General features: G+C 37.4%; 1 protein-coding gene across 1 annotated transcript in view; it reads left to right on the top strand.

Moving 5' to 3' along the window:
• Nucleotides 1-17,269, top strand: part of UQCC1 (ubiquinol-cytochrome c reductase complex assembly factor 1) — a 92,578-nt gene that overhangs the window by 1,632 nt on the left and 73,677 nt on the right. The window contains exon 2 of the mRNA XM_020894018.2: nt 11,414-11,518. Within this exon, the coding sequence (XP_020749677.1) occupies nt 11,414-11,518 (105 nt within the window). The remainder of the gene's footprint in view (nt 1-11,413; nt 11,519-17,269) is intronic.

Raw genomic sequence — 17,269 nt, 5'->3', positions numbered from 1 at the left:
CTGTAGATGTGAAATAAATAGCTTGACTCCTCTTGAATGTTAGTGGCTGCCCCAGCTGAGCATGCTGCTGAGCTTGTGGACAGTTGCAGGCTCATTTCTTCTTAGTTGGTAGCATCGATTGAAACCACCTCTCTAATTGCTTCTATTAGTTGAATCTCTCCCTCTCCCCATTAATCTCTTTCTAGTCATCTTTTTAAGTAAAAAACCAAGAGTGGGTAAGAAATGTCTCTTTCACTTTATACTGTATACTCTTAATTCTTTCAAGTCTTATCATGTGTTAAAGTGTAGTATGTGACAAAGCAACTTGGGACTAGAGAGTGACAGTAAATATGAAAGTAGCAGATATGGATTGATCCCTTATGCTGAAGAGGCATCTGGGTTAGGCCTGGTGAGGAATTCACAAATAAAGGAAAATGCACCTGTCTAGGAGTTGGAAGGGCTTTGTTTGAAAGCTTGGCCCCATTACCAACTATGGGTATGGCCCTGAGCAAGTCAACTAATTTCTCTGAGCTTCAGGTTTTCTTAAGGGTAAATTTGATAGGGTTGATCAGAGAATCAGTTGATACAAGTGGTATTTTAAGTGTGTTTCTTCCTTTTTATTCAGCAACTATTTTGAGTGTTTACTACACGCTGGGAACTCTCCAATGGGCCAAAAATGGAAAACATAGAGCTTATTCTCATGCTTATAATCTAATAGAGATAAAAAAGAAAACTACTAATACAGTTCTTGAAATGCTGTGATAGAAGTCTGAACTAGGTGCTCTGGTAGCAGAGTAGAAAGGCAGCTAACCCACACTGAGGATGAGCATTTAGATACTTAATGAGAGAGCATTAGATGGGGAATAGAGGAAAGGGCATAGAGCAGAAGCATTAGCTTGTGTTACTGTGCTAGATAGTCAAGGAGCTGTAAGTGAATCTCTTTGGCTGGACTTAGGGGCCCTTGTGGGGAAATGGCAGGAGAAGAGGCTTTACCTTGCATGTCAGTGTTAGGAGTTGGAGATTTATCTTAAGGCAGAGGGCAGCCATTTAAACAAAGGGAGGATTTATTTTTAAAGGTTTTTTTAATGCATTTACTCTTTTTTCTTATTTAAAATTTTGAAATTGAGGAATAATTGACATAAAGTAAATCACATTTATTTAATTGTATAATTTGATAAGTTTTGACAGGTATACACCTGAGAAGTCATAATCATAATAAAATTAATGAACATATTGTCACTCCCCCAGATTTCTTTGTGCCTTTTTTCAGTCCTTTTCTTGTATTTGTCTGCCTGTTTCCAACCACCCTTGATCAGGGGGAACACTTTGTTTCTCTTCTCATTTTTAAATTTAAATTAAAATTTTATTTTGAAAGTACAAAAAAGTAAGAAAATAATTCGACATAGTAAACACTCATATATTTACTACTAGATTTTTGTTTTAATAGATCCTTGTAACAGGGATGAATGTAACAGATGGATCAGTCAGAGAGGGCTGAGATTAGAGTCCCCATGGTCAGTGAGAAACTAAAGTAATCCTGGAAGAAGTGATAAAGGCCTGTACTAAGGGGGCAGGGACAATGTGGTTAAAGAAGAAGGGATGGTTTCAGGAGATACTGAGGAGAGAGAGTCTGCAAGGCTTGGTGAGAGTTAGATATAAAGGATGAAAAAGAGGGAAGAGTCTAACTCTTCTAGGTCAGCCTAGGATGAGTGAGTTCATAGCAATGTTCTTCACTGGGAAAATCTATCTGGAGATTTTTTTTTTTTTTTTTTTGCAGTTGGAGATTTGGTGTTCAGGAGAGAGAACTGAAATATAGGTTGTAATTGAAATAAGTTGTGATTTCTTGAGCAATAATATTGATAGCTAATATTTATAGAGTGTTTACTATGCAGTAATCACTCTTAAATACTTTGTATATGTGAACTTAACTAAATCTTTATGACAGCCCTTTGAAAAGGTAGGCACTATTATCTCCTCATTTTGCAGATAAAAAAAATTGAACCACTGAAAGGTAATATTCCTAGAACATTCTCATTAGTCTCACCTTACTTTTTCCTCTTTCTGTCTTTTTGACCAGTTTTTACCCTTCTTCACCAGTGGGTTTGGGAAGGAGGAGTAAACTGAAACACTGCTATTGCTGAGTAGCTCTAGCAGAGGAACTGAACATCTAAGTAGTGCACTGGGACTTTCTTATGGTTTTATGAGCTGTTCTGGGCATTGGTAATAATTTTTACTTTTTTTTGACAATAGTAGAAATTGCAAAAACTACACTATTTTACATTTATATCAGCAAAGCACAAGGGTTTAAATTTCTCCACATCTTCACTGACATTGTTATTTTCTGTTTTTTTTTTTTTTTTTATTCAGTTCAGTTGCTCAGTCCTTTCCAACTTTTTGCAACCCCATGGACTGCAGGATGCCAGGCTTCCCTGTCTATCATCAACTCCTGGAGCTTGCTCAAACTCATGTCCATCAAGTTGGTGATGCCATCCAGCCATCTTATCCTTTGTCATCCCCTTCTCCTTCTGCCTTCAGTCTTTCCCAGCATCAGGGTCTTTTCCAATGAGTAAGTTCTTCGAATCAGGTGGCCAAAGTATTGGAGCTTTAGCTTCAGCATCAGTCCTTGCAATGAATATTCAGGATTGATTCCTTTAGGATGGACTGGTTTGATCTCCTTGCAGTCCAAGGGACTCTTAAGAGTCTTCAACAGCACAGTTCAAAAGCATCAATTCTTTGATGCTCAGTCTTCTTTATGGTCCAACTCTCACATCCATACAAGACTATTGGAAAAACTGTAACTTTGACTATATGGACCTTTGTTGGCAATGTAATGTCTCTGCTTTTTAATATGCTGTCTAGGTTGGTCATAGCTTTTCTTCCAAGGAGCAAGCATCTTTTAATTTCATGGTTGCAGTCACCATTTGCTGTGATTTTGGAGCCTGAGAAAATAAAGTCACTGTTTCCATTGTTTCCCCATCTATTTGCCATGGAGTGATGGGACTGGATGTCATGATTTTAGTTTTTGAACATTGAGTTTTAAGCCAGCTTTTTCACTCTCCTTTTTTTTTTTTTTAAATCATAGTGGCCATCATAATGGCTATGAGATGATACCTCCTTATAGTTTTGATTTGTATTTCTCTAGTGATTACTCCTGTTAAGCATATTTCTTTTATGCTTATTGGCCTTTATGTATATCTTTGGAGAAACATTTATTCAAGTTCTGTGCCCATTTAAAAAAATAATTAGTTATTTTTGGCTGTTCAGGGTCTTCATTGCTGCATGTGGACTTTGTCTAGTTGTGGCGGGTGGGGCTCCTGTGTTGCAGAGCATGGGCTTCTTCTTGCAGTGGTTTCTCTTGTGGAGCATGGGCTCTAGGTACACAGGCTTCAGTGGTTGCAGCACATGGGCTCAGTAGTTGTGGTCCCCAGGTTCTAGAGCACAGGCTTAATATTTGTGGCTCATGGACTTAATTGCTCCAAGGCATGTGGGGTCTTCCTGGATCAGAGATCGAACCTGTGTTCCTGCATTGGCTGGCGGATTCTTTTTTTTCTTAATGTTTTAAAATTTTATTTATTTCTGGCTGGGTTTTCACTGCTTTGCACAATCTTTCTCTAGTTGTGGCAAGTGGGGACTACTATAGTTGTGGTGCATGGGCTTCTCATTGTGGTGGCTTCTTGTTGCTGAGTATGGGCTCTAGGGTGCAGGGGCTTCGGTAGTTGTCGGGGTCTAGAGCACAGGCTCAGTGGTTGTGGTTCATGGGCTTAGTTACTCCTTGGCGTGTGGGATCTTCCCAGATCAGGGATCAAACCTGTGTCTCCTGAACTGGCAGGTGGATTCTTTACCACTGAGCCACCAGGGAAGCCCTGCGCCCGTTTTTTAAAATCAGGTTTTTTTTTTGCTTTTGAATTGTCTGAATTCTTTATGATTTTAGTCAGTCCATTATCAGGTATATGATTTGCAAATATTTTCTCCCAGTCCATGGGTTGCCTTTGCACTTTACTGCTAGTATTCTTTGATGCACAGAGGCTTTTAATTTTAATGAAGTCCAACTTAACTATTTTTTATTGCCTCTGCTTTTAGTAATGTATCTATGAAATCATTGCCCAATCTAAGGTCATGAAATGTTCCCCTTATGTTTTCCTCTAAGAGTTTCATAGTTTTAGGCCTTATGTTTAGGTCTTAAATCCATTTTGAGTTAATTTTTATATATGATGTAAGGTTTTACTATATTTTTTGTTATATTCTTAGTGTTTGCTCTGGGAATTACAGCTAATATCTTAATTTCTAATAATCTAATTTAAATTAAATACCATGTGATTTCAATAATATATAAAAATTATGATTCGATATTGCTTCATTACTTCCCTCCTCCTTTGTGCCATTATTGTCATTCAAATTACATCTTTATACATTGTGTGCCCTTCAGTACAGATTTATAATTATTGTTTTATGCAGTGTCTTTTAAATTAAAAATGAAAGTAAGAAAATTATGGGCAAAATATTTATACTATTTTCAAATTTATCCAAATATTTACCTTTATCAGTGCAATTTATTTCTTCATGTGGGTTTGAGTTTCTAAACTGTCAAAAGTATCATTTGAGCCTGAAGTTCTCTCTTTAGTATTTGTTGTAGGCCAGGTCTGCTGTTGACAGATTCTCTCAGTTTTTGTTTATATAGAAATTCTTAATTTTTCCTTCACATTTGAATGATAGTTTTGTTGGGTATAGAATTCTTGTTTGACATTCTCCCCTCTGGTACTTCCAACATTTTGAGTATTTCATCCCACTGCCTTTTGGCCCCCATGTTTTTTGAGAAATACAGGTATTAATATTATTGAGGATCTTATACACAATGAATCCCTTCTCTTATTGCTTCTGAGATTTATACCTTTCCACAACTTGATTGTGATATTTTAATTTGTGAGTCTCTCTGCATTTGTCCTATTTGGAGTTAGTTGAGCTTCTTGAATTTATAGATTGTTTTCCATCAGATTTTGCATATTTTCTGCCAGTATTCACATATTTTTTTCCTGTTCTTTAAATTTCTCTCCTCTCCAGCTGACATGCCCATTATACTTGCGTTAGTAAGTTTGATGGTATAGGTACATTTGATGGTAAGTCTCTGAGGCTCTTAAATTTTATTAATTTTTTTTCTTTCTGTTTCTTGGGTGGATAATCTCAGAATGGGAGAAAATAATAGCAAACGAAGCAACTGACAAAGAATTAATTTCAAAAATATACAAGTAACTGCTGCAGCTCAATTCCAGAAAAATAAACGACCCAATCAAAAAGTGGGCCAAAGAACTAAACAGACATTTCTCCAAAGAAGACATACAGATGGCTAACAAACACATGAAAAGATGCTCAACATCACTCATTATTAGAGAAATGCAAATCAAAACCACAATGAGGTACCATTTCATGCCAGTCAGAATGGCTGCTATCCAAAAGTCTACAATCAATCTGTTTTTAAGGTCACTGATTCTTTCTTTTGCTCAAATCTGCTGTTAAACTTCTCTAGTGACATGTTCATTTATTGTTTTTTTCAACTCAGGAATTTTTATTTGGCTTTTTGTAAAAATTTCTCTTTATTGATATTCTTTATTTGTTGAGATACTGTTCTCATACTTCATTTTAGTTCTTTAGACATGATTTCCTTTAGATGTTAAAATTTTTAAATAGCTGATTCAAAGTCTTTGTTTAGTTTGTCTAATGTCTAGGTTTCTTCAGGGGCAGTTTTGATTTTTTTCCCCCTTGTATGAATCATACTTTTTTGTTTTATTGTGTTTCATAAGTTTTTGTTGAAAACTGAATGTTTTAAATAATATTATGCGGCAGCTCTGGAGATCAGGACTTTCCCCAGACTTTGCTGTTACTTTTCTGTTTAGTGACTTCTCTGAATTAATTCTGTCAAGTCTGTATTCTTTGTTGTGTGCTCTCTGCTCTGTTAGCTTAGTGGTCAAGTAATGATTGGATGGAGATTTCCTTAAACGCCTGGAATCAGTGGGTCTCAGTATTTGTTGAGGGGCTCTGTGTGCATTTTGGAGCATGCTTTCAATATTCTGCCAGTCATTTGACAGTTCTGCCTTAGCCTTCACTTCCTGATTGTGCAGTGCCTCAGGGTCAGCCAGAGATGAGAGCTTTAGGGCAGTCTCAGGTCTTTCCTTTTCTGGGTGTGTGCACAGACCTGAGCATCCACATGGCCTTGAGATTCCCAGGAATGTGTCAGAGCTTTTCAAGGCCTCGATGAATATCTCATTCCCTTGATTCTCCTTTAAACTTTTTGGTTAGCCTATTATTTTCCCAAATATTATCTACTGCCTCAGGCAGTCACAGAATTAAGTTACCTCTATTTTGATGGTTGGATGGCATCATCGACTCAATGAACAGAAGTTTGAGCTAACTGTAGGAGATAGTGAAGAACAGGAAAGCCTGGCATGCTGCAGTCCATGAGGTCGCAAAGAATCGGACATGACTGAGCGACTGAACAGCAACAACAAACAAAGAGCTCCTGGGGAGCTCCTGGGGAAAGTGGTTTTCATACTGAGAGAGTTCCTCTTGGATGGATGGAATCTTCCAAGGAACTGCTAGACAGATCAAATAATTCCAGACATTTGTAAATAAGGTTTGAGGATCTTCAACCCCATTCAGGATTCAACTTTTCTCCAGAGAAGTCTGGCTCCTTTTAATAAATATCGCTGTTTAGAAGCCAGGTTTGGATGCTACATGTAGTCATTGCAACTGGGGTTTCATTGCTTCCAGGCTTTATCAGTACAGGCGTAGGAAATATATGTATGTGTATACATATACCTGGCCTTCCCTGGTGGCTCAGTGGTAAAGAACCCGTTGACCAATGCAGGAGACACAGCTGTGATCCCTGGCTGGGAAGATCCCTTGGAGACGCAAATGGCAACCCACTCCAGTATTTTTGCCTGGGAAATCCCATGGACAGAGCAGCCTGATGGGATGTGGTCCATGGGATCACAAAAGAGTCAGACTCGGCTTAGCAACTAAACAACTACAATATACATATCCATAAATACACATACATATTTATTTCTTTATCTCTGTATATTAAAAATTCATACCAGTTACTCTAAATCCAGCCATTAGCATAGGGTTTATTCTATCCTTTTGCCTTTTCATATTGCTTAACTCCTTTCTCTGATAGAAACCCGACACCTCATCCTTAATATATTTACTGATTTGCTCAAATCCTGCATTTGTGAATTCACATACTTTCTAAAATTTATTTGTAACCCAAATCAATACTTGTGCTTTTGCAGTCATTTGTGGACATGTGCAGAGGGGTGAAAAATTTGACTGTAACTTGCATATTACTAGCTGAGGTGATACTTTGACTTTCTGTTTCAGCTCTTATACTGTAAACAGATATCCTTCTCATAGTCTATTTAGTGGCTTTTTTTTTTTTTTTTGCATTTTTGTGCTTTTGTTCCTGATTTGCCTGTGTAAAATGTGTCTCACATGTAGTGCTAAGGTGCTGTCTAATGTTACTCAGTGCAAGAAGGCTGTGATGTTTCTTATGGAGAAAATTCATATGTTAGAGAAGTTTTATTCAGGAGTGAGTTATATATAGTTCTGTTCGCTGTGAGTTCAGTGTTAGTGAACCAACATATTTGACATAATGAATTAACATATAATAAGGTGTCTTTAAACAGAAACACACAAAACAAGATCATATATTGAGCTGATGAAAATGTTGTGACCAGAGGCTTGCAGGAACCTAACCCTCTATTTCTCCTAGGAGCAGTGGTTCAGTGTTTGCTAACTCTGTTTGTGGTCACTTTGTAAAACGTAACTATGGGGAATAGGAGAATTGACTATCTGTAAAGTCCTTTCCAGCTCATGAGTGAGCAAAGTAAAGTACTGTATGTCTTTAAAACCACGTGAAGAAACAGTCTGTGAATTGATTAAAGTATAGTCAGAAAAAGAGCTAGTCAGAATATTTTGAAATACAATGTAAAATCACCTGCAAATTGCAAATGCACAGGAAATGCAAACATAAAACCTATCTTTAAAATTTTGGTTTTGAAATGCTGATGACACAAAAGGATGATAAAACCAGTTCCCACTTATAATGGTATTTATATTATCCTAAGTTAAAATAATAATTTTAAACCACTGGAAATTTTTTCTGAACTTAAGAGAATTGAAGTTTGCTAATTGTTGTAGACCTAATACATTAGTACCTATAAGAGGATGATCAGTACTTCCACAGATTTATATATTTATAAATGAAATATTGGGAGAGATGGGAAGAGAAAAGGACTTAGTAGAGTCAGTAGAACCAGAATTTGGCATCTAGGTTGAAGTAAATGAGCTCATGGTTTGGGTAGAAGTGAAGAAGCAAGTCTCAGAGGAACTGACTGCACAGGGATTAGCTTGTGTGGAGAGGAGCAGTAATTCTCAAAGCAGGGAATATGAGTCAGGTTTTGGAACTGCTGAGCGGAGAATGCAGGGCAGGATGTGTAAATATATTGATGGGTCTAGAAGAGTCCAGTTGGTAAAAATCAGGTGTTTGACTCCAGAGGTACTTGAAGGCACTGCAGGCTTTTGAGAAAGGGAATTCCAAGTTCAAAACAATATTTTAAGAAAATAGTTCTTGCTGCTGTGATAGTTTGCTGGGGAAAGAGAAGTTTCTTACATAATTCAGTAGCAATTGTTAATAGCAGTAATGAAGCATTTGTGTGTGTGTTTTACTGTTACTTAAGTGCTTTTACAGGTGGTCCTTGGGATACTCCTGTGAGGTAGCTTTTATTATTACCACTTTAAAAGAAAAATTATTTATTTGTCTGTGTTGGATTTTAGTTACGGCATGCGGATCTTTCATTCTGTATGTAGGCTGGCTTCTCTCTAGTTGGAGCTTGCAGGCTTGCATGGGCTCAGTATTTGTGCCACATGGGCTTATTTGCCCCATGGTATTTGGATTCTTAGTTCCCTGACCAGGGATCGAACCCGAGTACCCTGCATTGCAAGGCAGATTCTTAACCACTGGACCACCAGGGAAGTCCCTCTTCTCACTTTTACATAGGGGAAACGGAGGTCCAGAGTGTTGAGTAACAGGTTCATGGTCACATAGCTATTTAATGGTAGGCTTGCAATTCAAACACCTCAGTTTCAGTTAAGGATTTGGACAAATAACTATTGTTATAGGATTAGAGAAGGAAAGGACAGAGCTGATTGCTCCTTTCTTCTAATAAGTAGTAGTATTGGCATGAGACCAGATAGAATCAAATATTAGAGAAAATTTTATTGACGTTGGAAAGCATGATGAAATTCTTCAGAAAGTCCGAAAGTTTGCACCGTTCCTACTTGTAATTCCCTCTTACCCCTTTCTCCCCCTGTGTTTGGGCTTGAATCTGCTGAAGTTGGATCGTACCACATATTTACATTTTTAGGAAAGGAACTGTCTGACACTGAATGATTTGGCAAATGTGTCCGCTGTTAGTAAACAAGAAACCAATAATTGTATCTCATTTGAAAACAATCCCAACAGGTGAAACCTCTGCTGAAATAAAATCCTGTTTTTAAGCTTTAATTTTCATTTGAAACATAGGTTGCTGTGAGTAGCCTGTTAGAAACAGTTACACAGTTTTAGAAATGAGATACTTTGGAAAGCATCTCTAGGTTTAAAATTCTTAACACCTCTCTCCCCATTACCCCTGGCCCTTCCTGCCTATTCATGAGAAAATAGAGATTCAGCTTCAAGGTAATATTTTTTTGAGTTGGACATACTGCAAAGTACATTTTTCCCCTTAAAATCCTGAAGGCAGGGATTTTTATTTATTTTATAGAAGAGGCAATGAAAACTCATAGTTCACCGATAGTGGAGCTGTGAGTCAAATCAGTGCTTTCTAAGTACAGGACTCTTCCCATGGTATTATGCTGTATTTTAATTGGTTCAAGACTAGGTCACAGAGTGTTAGAACTAGGACTTTGGAGATATTTCCTTTACCTTTTCATTCCATAAACTAGCTTGGATCCAGGAATTGGGCTACTTGGATTCAAATCTTAATCCCATCAGTTATTAACCATGGGATCTTGGGAAGTTACTTATCCTATCCTTACTTCCATTTCTTTATCCATATACGTGGGATAGTAACAGTAGTAATGTGGATTTGATCCCTAGTCCAGGAAGATCCCTGGAGAAGGAAATGGCAATCCATTCCAGTATTCTTGCCTGGGAAATCCCATGGTCAGATGAGCTTGGCAGGCTACACAGTTCATGGGGTTGCAAAAGAGTCGGACACAACTCAGAGACTAAACAGAATAAATATTACTAATGATTGTTAAGAGGAAAATGAGCATCACAGAGGTTTAATTACTTCTAAAGATTATATTAAAGTAGCTGAGTTTAAACTAGAATCTGGATCTTTGACTCCTAGTATTGTAGTTGATGGGGCTTCACAGGTGGCACAGTGGTAGAGAATCCGCCTGCCAGTGCAGGGGGTGTGGGTTTGATCCCTGGGTCGAGAAGATCCCCTGGAGTAGGAAATGGCAACTCGTTCCAGTTTTCTTGCCTGAAAAATTCCATAGACAGAAGAGCCTGGCTGGCTACAGTACATGGGATCGCAAAGAGCTGAATATGACTGGACAACCCAGCCCACACACACATACACACACTTTGTAATTGATGTTTGGCAAAGTGTTTTCAGACAGTTTGTATATCCACTCTTTATTATGGCCCTATCAGGTCTACAGGTCATGTGAGAGAAACCCTTGGATTCCCCAGAGTTGGTTCCTAGAATAGAGATTTCCAGTGCTGTGTACAGGGATGCCATTTATACAGTGGATTGCATTTCAGATTCGTAAAATAAAGCATTCTTCTCATTGAGCAAGATAGAGCTCCTCCTTTCTCCAGTCTAACCTTTCACTTTAGTCCAGAGACCTTTTTGAGGTCAGTTAATGCCAGAGGGGAAAATTGGACCTCACTCATAGCTCTAAAGCCATTCCCTTTGTCTTGGAAGTCAAGTTGCCCAAGTGTATTTTCCCACCCCAAAAATTTCAGCCTTAGTTTCTTCATCCTTTTGGGGATAATGGTAATGCCAGTACTGTTTGATGTAAAGGGATTTTATGAAGAGCAGATAAATCAGTATTTATGAAAAGGAATCACAAACTAAATGATAAGCTAACTGTAAAATGCCTGAAGTAGGTTTATTTTGTTACTGTTCTGAGAGGAAGCTCATGTCCTGCGGTTTGAGTCAGCTCTTACCAGAATCCTTTTAGTCTGTGGTAGGCAAGGGTGCGTTTTATCTTTGGAGAGATGAGCATGGGCAGCCTTGGTCCTTGTCCTATTTTGGAAGTTCTCCTTTCATTTGCCCTGTTGTAGAAGGATTTCTAGACTTAGATACACTCTTTGCCTTCTACACATGGAGTCTGATATAGATTCCTAACTATGTTTTTCTTTTTTTAGAGGAACCCGATTAGCGTCTTCCAGTGGGTTCCAGGATGCAGCCGATTGCTACTTGCGTCTCGTACACAGGGACAGCGGGGCAGGACTCTGTCTGGCACTTTCCAGGTAAGATTTGTTGTTCCTTTGCTTGCTATGAAAAAACCTTAGTGTTAATGTGCAAATGTCATGTATTTATAGATTAACCAACCAAATTGTGTGATGGAAAAACCTCATGAGACCACTTCTGGGTCTCTGTGGTGCCAGCTCAGGACTGATCCTTACTGTATGGTGTCTAGGGCGTGGCTTCTAAATACCCCAGTGGTGGAACTTAGCCTAGGATACCATGGTACAGTCTGATGATTTTTACTGTTGGGAGTGTTTCCAGATATTCATCTGAGAGTTAACCTTTCTTCAGTTTTCTTGTAACCACTTTTACCTGGAGTAAGAAAATGCTTCTTTTTTTCCTTTTTATAAACATAAAATTAGAGGAACAATTATTTGAGGCCTTAGTTTACCACTGATCACCTGATCCATTATAATATAGTCTACTTTGGACCCTCCTTGAGGATTTCTGTTCCTGATTTTTGCTAATTATACAAATAATTCAATAATAAAGGTAATAAAAATCACCCATGACTTCAGACCTGAAAACATCTGTTGGTCCTTTTCCAGTCTTTGAGTATGTGTGTGTGTACTAATTTTTTCCTTAGGTACCTGAACAAATATCTACAGAATTTTATGTTCTGGTGCTTTTTCACCTATTAGAGCAAACATTATTCATGTTTTAGACATATTCCATAATTAATTTTTGAAATGGCTACATGTTATTCTATTTATTTAGCCTTTATTTATGTTAAAATTATTTCTAATTTTTTTGCCATAGTAGACTTTAATGTGGTTACCATTTTCTTGCTGTATAGTTTTTCTTATTTTAAATTATTTATTAAGGATAAACTAGGAGAGTACACCCTAGGTCAAAGGGTGTGAGCAATTTTCCTCTCCAAAAAGTTGTTTTAATTTATACTGCCACCAGCAATGTTTATATAACTAGTTTTTCATCCTTACTTCCCCTAAATTGTATTTTTTTTTTAAATTTATTTATCTTCTGTCTCGGGTCTTAGTTACATCATGCGGGATCTTCTTTGCTGTGCACAGACCCTTCAGTTGTGGCTTTTGGGCTTAGTTGCACTGAGGCATGTGGGATCTTAGTTTCCTGACCAGGGTTCGAACCCACGTCCCCTGCATTGAAAGGCAGAACCACTGGACCACCAGGGAAGTCCCTAAATTGGATTTTTTTTTTAAATTTAAACTAATTGGGTAGAAAATGTTACCTTGTTTTGCTTAGCTTATCTTTATCAGGGTTAAACATTTTTCGGTGTTTTATCAGTCGTATTCTGGTTTGTAAAAACTGTATGCTTTTATCATTTCCTCATTTATCTATTGGGAATTTATTTTTATTACCAATTTGTGTAAATTCCTTTGGTAGCCATTAATCTTTTTCATATTTAATGCAATGAAAATTTATTTTTGATGTATAAATTATATACTGTATAATTTACTTATATAAATATGTTAAAGTACTTAAAGTGCAGAGTAATTCCCTTCAATTAGTATATAAGGGCTGCCCTTCTGAGACTGTCTTGTTTGTCCCTTTGTTTCCTGGGCTGCTCACTGAGTCTGGCACAGAGGTGGCAATAAATGAATGAATGAAGAATATATTTGTGTGGAAGAGGGATCTACTTTAGATAGCCAGGTAGCTATTTCTTTTCAGAAGTTTTTGGGCTATGTTCTGGTTTTGTCTGTGTATGCATTGAAAATTTATTTATTTATTTTTGGCTGTGCTGGGTCTTCATTGCTGCCTGGGCTTTTATCTAGTTGCGGAGACCAGGGGCTGCTCTCCAGTCGTGGTGCCTGGGCTTCTCTTAGTTTCGGAGTGCAGGTTCTAGAGCGGGCAACTTCATTAGTTACAGCACTGGGGCTCAGTAGTTGTGGCGCATGGGCTTAGTTGCCCTGAGGCATGTGGAATCTTCCTAGACCAGGGACTAAACCTGTGTTCCCTGCATTGGCAGGCAGATTTTTAACCACTGGACCACCAGGGAAGTCCTAGCAAATTTTAATAGAATTTATCCTGTAGCTCTAAGTCATTTATAAATAATTTGTGCAAAGAAGGTGGAAGGGGGAGCTCATTCTATCAGTCTCTGACTTGGGCCTTATTCTTTGAATCAATAAACATTTCTTGGGTACCTAATACGTACCAGGTACTGTATTAGATTCTCGGACAGCATTATAGCAAGGCATCCATGTAAATAACTTGGAGTTGTTTGTCTCATGCTGACAAGATGTAATTTCAGCCATTGTAAATAAACTGGACATTTTGTCATGTTGACCATACCTCACTGGTACATCTTCCCAGTTTTGAGTTCTGGTTGGAAAACTCTGCCTCAGAATGACATCCTCAGGCGCATGTCCGAGAGGGAGGCAGATTTGGCTCAGAATGAGGAAGAACCTTGTGTTAACTAAAATTGTGGTGTAATGGAATGTGTTGGCTATATTTGGCAAAGTAAATTTACTCTTACTGGAAATATTCAAGCAATGATTGGAAGACTGTGTTAGGGGCATGACATAAAAGTATCTTTCATTGGGTGAATGGTAGTATCAGAAGATCTCTAAGGTAATGTCCATTGCTATAATCCTGTTATTGTTTTCAAAAGGCTAGGGATGTTGGATTCTCAACTATCTTTTCTAAATAACCTCTTGAAGTTCTATCATACTTTGATGAGTCTACTTTAAAATTTTTTTTAATTTTGAAATAAACATTAAAAAATGATAAAAATAGTAGTGTTCCCATATATCCTTCATCTAGCTTCCTTTGATGTTAACATCTTATATGACCATAGTGCAGTTATTGAAACCAGGAAGTCAACACTGATGTAATGCTATTAAATAATCTGTATACCTATTCCAGTTTTTTCCCCCCATTAATTCCTTTTTTGGTTCTCGGTTTGGGTTTGTCTAATACTTTCTTAAAATTAGATTAAGGCCTTGCATTTTTGGGAAAAGTGACATTGTTCCTTCTCAGTGTGTCTTATCAGGGGATACATGAAGCCAACATGTCTTATTACTGGTGATGTTAACCTTGGTCACTTGGTTATTAATTAAAGTTAACTTTTCCCCTTTGTAATTAGTATCTTGTGAGAAGATACTTTGAAATGGTACAGATTTCTCATCATACTTTTGCTCATTACTTTTAGCGCCCATTGATGGTTCTTTTTTTTAATGGTATGTAATAATTACTTTAAAAATTTTGATAAAATACACATAACAAAGTTACCACCATTTTTAAGTATGCAAATTCAGTAGTGTAAAATATAGTCACATTGTTAAACAGTATATATCTAGAGATTTTTCATCTTTCAAAACTGAAAATGTATACCCCCGCCTGCTGTTGGCAACCTCCTTTCCAGCTTTCTGTTCCTTTAATGCTTCCTATGGGACTTCCCAGGTGTTGCTAGTGCTAAAGAACCTGCCTGCCCAATACAGGAGACACAAGAGATGTGGGTTTGATCCCTGGGTTGGCTCTGGAGTAGGAAATGGCAACCCACTCCAGTATTCTTACCTGGAAAATTCCATGCACAGAAGAGCCTGGCAGGCTACAGTCCATGGGGTCACAAAAGAATGAGACATGACTGAGCAACTGAGTACAATACTACATATGAGTGGAATCATACAGTATTTGTCTTTTTGTTACCTATTTTGCTTGGCCTGATGTCTTCAAAGTTCATTTGTGTTATATCATGTGACAAGATTTTTTTCTAAAAGCTGTATAATATTCCATTTTATTTATATATTACAGTTTTTTTTACCATTGTTCTGTCAGTGGGCATTTGGGTTGCTTCCACATCTTGGCTATTGTGAAAAATGCTTCAGTGAAGATAAGTGTGCAAATATCTCTTCAAGCTCCTGCTTTAAATTTTTTTTTTTAATATTTAGCTAGAAGTGGTATTGCTGTATCATGTGATAATTCTATTTATGGTTCTTGACTGCAGTAGTCATTACTGTGGTGTTTGCTTGATGGTCATTTTCTAATTCCATCAATACATACTCCATTTGTTGACTGGAATTCTACTGTAAGGATACAGCTAGGATGAGCTGTCACTTCCTCTCCATTTATTTGTTTATTCAATTATTTTGTTTGTATCAGTATGAGCTAATGGATATTTATTCTGTGAGTTATAATCTATTCTCATTATTTATTTTGTTGATCAAATTGTCCCATGTTTGGCTGTTGAGAGCTCCTTCAAGTTTTTTCTACCTTCCTTCAGTTTTTGAACACTTCTTTATTTCTTGGGTACCACAAGATGTTTCAGGTTCATGCTGTATTTAATTTGCTCGAGTCCTAGAGTCAACAGTTTCCCTGGGGAGCCCTAGTTCCGTTTATTGGAGAAGAATATTAGGAATACTTAGAAATTAAGATCTGGGTGCTAAGTGTACGTTAGCCAATGTTGAACTCGACTTAGGTTTTTGAAATCAGCTAGGGGAGAGAAGAGAGCTCTGAATGTAAGTTTTACCCCTTAATGAACTTTACCTCTTTGAGCCTTAGAGTCCTTATTTCTAAATGGGAAAAAATTGTATCAACTTTGAAAGATTTCTTTGAGATAACAAAAGTAAAACAGCAAGCATTCAGATGCTGGGCATATGGGAGATCTTTAGCAAATTGTTAGCTATGATTTTTGTTGCTATTTATGTTCATGCTCCTTGGGTAAATTTTCTCATCTTTTAAATGGAAACTTAGAAAAATTTTTTTTTGTCCTAAAACTACCTCAGGTTGCAACCTCTCCTTGTGTCTTAGTTTCCTCATCTGTGAAAGGAAAAGGTTGGACTTAGAAGATCTCTGAGATTCCTTCCAGCTCAAGTGTTGTTATTCTAAGTTACTCCTTAGTTCTTTAATTGCTTTTTCTCCAAGCTAAACAGCCTCAATTCGTTTTAACCTTTCCACTAGGACCTTTTATTCATCTCTTTGATCATTCCTGTGGTTCTTTTCTGGACCTTCTCCAGATTGTCCTTCTATTTAAAAAAAAAAAAACCCACCTAGTTTTTATTGAGCGCTGACTCCATGCCCAGAATGGTGTTGAGCAGTGGGACAGAAAATAAAAGAAGTATAAGATATACTGTGCCCTGGTGGAGCTTATAGTTTTGCTAAAAGGACCAGATATTCAAGAATTGCTGAGTCTTTCTCCCCCTTTCCCCTTTTCCCTCCCTCCCTATATTCATTCCTTCCTTCTTTCCCTCCTCTCTTTCTCTATTTCTTTCAGATCAGGAAGGTCTTTTCATTTTTAGAACCTTTTTGGAAGCAAAAAAAGAAGAGTGAAATTTTAGCAATTCACTTAATGAGGGGCTGCTTGCATAAGAGTTTGCTGTTGGATTTGTCTGGAACAGGTCTTCATATTTGTTTTATGCATTGAAGTTTACCCATCTCTTTTACATAGATTATTTTATTTGGTTGTAAAACAAACATATGAGATAGCTGGAGCTTCTAACCCTGTTTTTTTATCTTCCATTACCCCATGCTTCTCACCTTTGTCTTTTCAATCATTTTCTCTATGCTGCTGTCATCTTAAGGCTTATCCATGATCTCTTTTCTGACGACTCCAGATCTTTTTGATCACTAAATTTCTATTTTTTATTGAAGTATAATAAAAATACAAAAAGGCATAAGTCATAAGTATGTTACTCAATGAATTATCCCCAAGTGAACATAACCAGCTCCCACATCAAGAAATAGAACCCCAGAAGTTCCTTGATCCCCTTCTAGTCTCTGCCCCTAACCAAAGTTAAGCAGTCTTCTCTTTGAACACCAAAGTAGTTTTGCCTTTCAGA

Source organism: Odocoileus virginianus, chromosome 9 (assembly GCF_023699985.2).
Source record: "Odocoileus virginianus isolate 20LAN1187 ecotype Illinois chromosome 9, Ovbor_1.2, whole genome shotgun sequence".
In the NCBI taxonomy this organism is placed as follows: Eukaryota; Metazoa; Chordata; class Mammalia; order Artiodactyla; family Cervidae; genus Odocoileus; species Odocoileus virginianus.
Note: the sequence above shows the minus strand (reverse complement) of the source record. Positions and strands in the feature narration are given on the sequence as shown.